The sequence below is a fragment of the Pyrus communis genome, chromosome 17 (assembly GCF_041283825.1).
Source record: "Pyrus communis isolate YQ-2024b chromosome 17, ASM4128382v1, whole genome shotgun sequence".
Taxonomy (NCBI): Eukaryota; Viridiplantae; Streptophyta; class Magnoliopsida; order Rosales; family Rosaceae; genus Pyrus; species Pyrus communis.
In genome coordinates this window covers 22,557,752-22,564,239 of record NC_142581.1, presented here as the reverse complement: position 1 = coordinate 22,564,239, position 6,488 = coordinate 22,557,752, and the positions used below count along the sequence as shown (strand labels likewise).

At 36.9% G+C, this 6,488-nt stretch overlaps 1 protein-coding gene across 1 annotated transcript; it reads right to left on the bottom strand.

The window, feature by feature from the left end:
• Positions 1 to 926: 926 nt before the first annotated feature.
• On the bottom strand, positions 927 to 5,849 carry LOC137707539 (PTI1-like tyrosine-protein kinase At3g15890). Its single transcript, XM_068446425.2, has 4 exons — positions 5,355 to 5,849; positions 4,467 to 4,614; positions 2,012 to 2,274; positions 927 to 1,909 (listed from the first exon to the last, which is right to left on the bottom strand). The coding sequence occupies exons 1-4, from the start codon at positions 5,396 to 5,398 to the stop codon at positions 1,234 to 1,236; spliced, it is 1,131 nt and encodes a 376-aa protein (XP_068302526.2). The 5' UTR covers positions 5,399 to 5,849; the 3' UTR covers positions 927 to 1,233.
• Between the last annotated feature and the right edge of the window lie 639 nt (positions 5,850 to 6,488).

Below are 6,488 nucleotides of genomic sequence, written 5' to 3'. Positions count from 1 at the left end.
TAATGGAATTTGCTCCAATTCCACTGATAGCAAATCAATCTTAGAGAAAGAGTGAGAGGGAGAGGCTGGGTTGATAGTGAGCAAGAGAGGGGGGAGTCCTCACGGCGAGATGGGGTCAGTAGTGGCAGCATAAACGATGCCAAGAAGTTGTTCTCCTCCTTTTGGGTTTTGGTTCACCATTTTACTATATTCCTCTTTTTTTTACATATGCATTTTTTTTAATCCATGTAAGTATATTTGATGGCTTTTGAACGGAATTAACAGCAATGTGAAGTAAGTTTTGAGTTTCATGGAGTAAAATGATGATTTTTGAGTTTCAGAGGTCAAAGACGGATCAAAATCAAGTTGCAGGAGTCAAAGTGGGATCAAAATGGAGCGAATTTGACCGAAGAAATGAAAACATAGTAAAGTGGAATGAATTTTGAGTTTCAAGAAGTAAAGTGATGATTTTTGAGTTACAGGAAATAAAGTGAGATCGACATTGAATTCCAAAGGGCAGAGCTAAAAATAAGCCCCCCCACTTATTACATACACAATTCTAATGGATGGTAAATATGGCCCTGGCCCTTGCTGTACATAAGCAAAAACCCGCTCAAAATGACGAGATTTTGTATGACGAGTTTGGCAAGGTCCCTACAACATGTACCACCTACCCTTACTAAGGTAGAGAACCTTCGTAATGAATGCATATTTTTTACATATAGCCACCATATGGATGATGGTAAGCAAGCAAACAACGAGAAGACATGGGCATATAAATCCACGCGTCCTTCCTTCTTTATAAGAACAACTAGCATAAGCCCCTTGATAATATTGGGCTTTTCACAGTACTTGCTTTATGCCTTTCCTTCTTACCTTCCTGAGCGAGGAAGGGAATCACTACTAATGTAAAACAGCAAATTGATAACATAGATAAGAACTCAGGATCAACGAAAAATAATAATTCCTGTTGTGTATTACTGCACCAGGTTGCCAAACAAATAGAGATGTAGTGACTGATGAAAAATGACGGCCAATAAACACTAAAACAGTTATCGTCTCATTGAGATGTTCAAACCAAACCGAAAGAAAAGGGTGAAAGGATAACACGGCACTCACGAAAACACGAAACCAATGCTTGTAGATGAAAAGGCAGCTATAATCCCCGGCAATTCTTACAAATTGACAGCCAGTTCAACCTCATCTTAAGCTTAAATCCAAACCCACATCTATCTACATGTTTTTCACACTATCTCAGCCATTATGAGCAATCTCAGGCACAGCCTCCTCTTTCAAATCCTTTTTTTCGTCTTTCTCCTCTGAGATAAAATCTGAGCTCTCCCCTTCAGCTGCTGTTGCCCCATCATTCCCCTCATTATATTCTGCAACCTGGGGAGTTTTAAATAGTTCGTCATTCTCTAGTTGGGCTAACTTCTCTTTCGATTCTCCCTTCAGAAGATCTACCACCTCTAGCATAGTCGGTCTTCTCTCAGGCCGACTATGAGCACATAGTAGAGCCACAAAGACAACTCTTTTCAGCTCATCCTCTAAATACTTTCCATTGAGTTTGGGGTCCGCTATTTCATCAAACTTCCTCTCACAGGCCAATGGCAGTGCCCAATCAGTAACCGTACGTTTCATTCCTTTACCCACTTTTTCAATGGGTTTCTTGCCACTAGCAAGCTCGAGCAGGAGAATGCCAAAGCTGTAGACATCACAACTCTCTGATGCTTTCCCTAACATAGCATATTCAGGTGCAAGGTAGCCGAGGGTACCTTTAACTCTTGTGGTCACATGTGTAGCACCATCGGGGATTAGCCTGGCAAAACCAAAATCAGCAACTTGAGCCTGGAAATCTGAATCCACCAACACATTGCTAGCTTTGATGTCTCTATGGATTATATGTGGGGTTGCATGATGGTGAAGATAGCTGGATAAATCAAGTTAAAACATTAATATGAGAGAGAATTGCAGAGAGAGGAGAAACAGCTTTTACAGTTAAAGAAAGGAAAAACTTGGGTTCGGCACTTACGCAACTCCTTCAGCAGACCCAATTGCAATATTCATCCGCCGGGTCCAATCAAGAAGGCATTCAGCTGAGTGCTGGCCATGAAGGTGGGAAAGCAAGCTCAAATTTGGCATGTAGTCATATACAATTAAACGCTCTTGCCCTTCTGCACAATAGCCGCGTAAACTGAGCAGATTCTTGTGTCGAACTCGTCCCAGGATCTCAACCTCAACAGCAAACTCCATGTCTGCTTTGTCACTCCAGACTTTTAACCTTTTAACTGCAATCTGCATACACGTTGGTAAACATTATAAGCAATTGCACTGATTATGATCTAGCTAAGAACAAATTTAGGGAAAGTCAATCAAGCATACCACAAAATTGTAAGTGTACAAAAGTTTAATGCCTGAGAAAATTGTTAAGGTGGTCTTTTGAGGAAATTGCTTTTACAACAACCTGGCTGGCTCTAGACAAGATGCTATGCGTTCGCCAGTTAAGAGACAAACAAACAAAAAACATTATCAACTGCTTTTAGAACAACCTGGCTGGCGATGCTATGCATTCACCACTTCAGAGACTCAAACCAAAAAAAAATTATCAACTGCTTCTGAAGGCTGACTCGAGATGGTAAAGAAACATCTAATGAAAGACTTATTTGATTCTAGTCATAAAGAAAATCAGGACAAAGAAAGGCTTCCCTTTCTCCTATATTTAATATTTTTTAGGCATAATAAAAGCTTTGATTTCAAATCTTTGGTTTTTGAAGGCAGGGTATCTTCACCTACTCAATAGAGTCAATACTTAATCTTTAGCATAGAGTCGGACATAGTAAATATTAGAGTGACTCTAACTAATTCTACATGGAATTAAACTGGCTTAGATTTATCATTTGCATGATTTTTTCAGAAAGAGTAATGGACTTTAGTAATTGTGCACATGATATAATTTTTTAAAGACATGTTCTCTCTCAGATAGCTAGATCATCATGACGGTGGAATGGCTTGAACCAAGCAATCTGGTAGATGCAGGTGCTGCAGGTGCAAACCGCAGATATAGCCTCTCTAGATATAATATGGCTGAAGGCAGCATATGCCCTGCTCTCCCAGACCCGGCATTGGCAGAAGCCTTGTGCACTTTGTCACCTTTTAGCTAACAGTATGTATATCTAATATACCCAAATATTGGAACTGTTGATGTGGTTCTCAATTGGAAAGTGACACTGATGGGTAGAAGATAATGATTTGAAAAATCATTATCAACATACATCAAGCATGCCTCATTGTAAGCAGCTATTAGTCAACCTTAAGAGTTTGCAGCATTAGCGCTCATCGGCTAATGACAATGAAATTGGATAGGCATAGTACCCCACCCATGGTACATGTATAAATACTATCTCCGTATTATATTCTCAGAGGGTAGATTCTACCGGCTGAATATAAGGAAGATCCTTGAAGTATCATGCAAACATTTTGCACAACAGCAATAATGGTTTCACTTGTTTTGAGGACTAATCAGCACCATAACTCCTGTACTTCCCTAGTAGTCTTCTCTTTCACAACCTAATCTTTTCACTATATTTCAAATGCACCGACAGTTTCTTTGCAAAGGCAAATCCTTATATTTTATCAATAAACCATTAAAAAAACGTAAAACAGAAACTCCGAAAATCAAGAGTGGGGCTTGAGAGAGAGGAAAGAAAATCCTATTCCCTAATAAACTCACCCACACAAAAGAGGACCTTAACTGGGCAGTTTTCAGATGTTGTTGGTTGTTACAAAAAGAAAAACCTAACTCGAACTTTCACAGTTTACAAATCAATATTTATTAAGAAGATCATATCAGTGGTTCATAGATAGAGTATATGAGTGTTTTGTCCTTACAAGAAAAGAGTCCAAATCTTGACATCCCTATACCTATGTCATCCTCCTATAGAGAAAAATTGGTCACGTCTATCGTTTTTCAAAGATGAGAGTACATTTCTACGAATTCTGTTATATCTACAAGCTCTTGAACACTGAATTGGTCCCTTCATTAGGCCTAATCCAAACATTTGATCTAAACCTAGCACTAAAACGTCATGAAATTATACTTAACCACATAAGCCAGCTATATGTCATCCTTCTAAATTCATAATAATACCAATTCAGAAATTGAATTACTCCAGAATGCCAAAGAACCTTAAATTTCCTCTAAATCAAGCAATATAAGAAATAAAATTACATTTCCAAAATCTATAAATTTAATGGATTAAACAGTAAATATACTAAATGGGACTTCAGCCATCGAAACTAAAACTCAACCAACAGTACCCTTTTCCATTATGGACGTTTTTATAAATCAAGAACAATGCCTAATCTCTGTTCTTTCACAAAAAGACAAAATTACCAAGATTGATAATTATATACTGTTAAAGTTAACTAAGTAACCAACAGAGATAAGATTAAAAATATAAACATAAACTGAAAAAGTTAGTGATTACTTGTGATCCATCCCAGAGCTGACCCCAGTAAACACTTCCAAATCCCCCCTCTCCAAGTTTGTTGTCATAATTAAAATTGTTTGTTGCTGCGTGCAGTTCCTTCAAGGAAAAGACCCTCCATGTTGGCTGCTTCTTTCCTCGTACTTTTCTGCGCATCAGATTTCCATCAAATCAAATTGAATGGGAGATATATACCAAATTAGGTGTTTTAGTGAATCAATATTCTTCAAAGCAAACAACCAACTGCTCTAAGCAGATGTATAATAGCAGAAAGCCTGCTCTACTACTAATAAACGAACCAAAATCAACCCAAAATCCATAGCAAAGAGGCCAGCTAATAAAAGCCTGCTCTACTGCTCTACTACTCGATACCCTTCTCTTGGTTGCTGGAGAAAATGAACTAAAAAGATGAATTGACTGCTAAATGATTGTCAGTGGCCAAGTCATTAGAAACAGGACAGAACAAAAAACCAAGCATAGTCAATCCCTAGATGCCTGTTTGTAATATTTTTAACTGGGTTGTTAAGATCCCACTCAACACTAATTCTTTACCCTGTCCTTTTCCTTTTCATTCGAAACCGACAATTCGACATTTGAATTAATAAACTCCCCTTTCCTTCTCTGTTGATCTTAGCTAAACCCAGAATGCAAATCCTCCATTCAAATCGCAAACCCATAAAAATATTAAAATCTGAGAGAAACCCAGAACCTAAAATCACCTCAACTTTCATTGTATCATCCAAATAACCCTATCACAAGATTTTCTCCAAATTAGAATCGACTACTAATTAAATAATAAAACAATTTTCTTAAAGCAAACCAACCAACATAAATAATCAAAACCAAAATTATCTAATTCAGCTGGGAAATAAACAATGATTAACATACCGAGAAAATCCCCCTCTGCAACAAAACATTAGACGAAAAGCCATAGCCAAACTCCCACCAACAAAACTCGATTATTCAGTCAATCAGAAAACGACCCACAAACCCAAATCAACTCATTTTTCTTCTCTCCTACTTTTCCAAGCTCCCTTCTGCTTCTTCTTCCTCTGGGTCTTCTCAACTCTCTCTCTCCTCCCTCTCTCTCTCTAGCTTGTTGCAGAGTGGAGCTGACGGAAAATGTAAAGCCGAAGCCGACGAAGAGGATGAGACGATACCAAGCTTGGAGCTTCGGTCATTGGGTCTGGTTCGGTGTGCAAAAAGCTGCAGTCTTTTTGTGCGAATGCTGCGCTTTTCTTTGAGAAGCTGAATGATAACCCCTTAACAGACGGGATTTGCAGAAAGTCCACACCCTTCTTCCTGAAGCTTTCTTTTTCTGTCGTGTGTTTTTTCAAGTTTTTGGTCCACTTGTTACCATTTTCTTCAATTTCTTTTATTTTCAAACCGCACCCAATTTATTATTTTTCAAAGCGCACCCAATTACGGTTTGTTTTTAATATTTTTACTTAATTTATTTACGGTTTTGCCATTTTTCTATGATTTACTAGTAGCATTTTTGCTCACCACTTATAAATTATAGTGTATGCTCATTATACACCTAATATTTGTCACGTGTCATTTCACTTAATTCGAATTTTTTTACTTGAAAAAGTAACATTTAAGGGAAAGTTAACTAGAATTCGGTGAAATAACACGTAACAGATGATTAGGTGTATGTAAGCTTACCATAGTTTATGGTTGTGAGCAAACATGATCCTCTTTTCTACTTTTTTTAGCAGTGGTTACTAATTTTGTAATAAAAAACAAAATAAGAAGTTAAAAATTTCAATTACGGATTATTTATGTATTTTTTGACTAGTGAAAACTCAAAATAATTATGACTCCCATAAAATAAGAAATTATAAGTTTGTCCAATATTTTAAACCAAACCACCGTCGCGTAATATTTATATTATAATTTGTGTATTTATTTAATCATGTGATATTCATGCTAAAATATATGTATCTATTTAATAACGTTATATTCATATTATATGACTAATTTATTATATATTTAAAATATAATTTACTTATATTATAA

Excerpts from the sequence above, each read along its gene's own strand:
- LOC137707539 (XM_068446425.2), bottom strand. The coding sequence starts at position 5,398 with ATGGCTTTTCGTCTAATGTTTTGTTGCAGAGGGGGATTTTCTCG. Across the intron at positions 2,275-4,466 it reads AGCTCTGGGATGGATCACAA|ATTGCAGTTAAAAGGTTAAA; the intron begins GTAATCACTAAC and ends ACGTGTATGCAG. Across the intron at positions 1,910-2,011 it reads GGGTCTGCTGAAGGAGTTGC|CTATCTTCACCATCATGCAA; the intron begins GTAAGTGCCGAA and ends TGATTTATCCAG.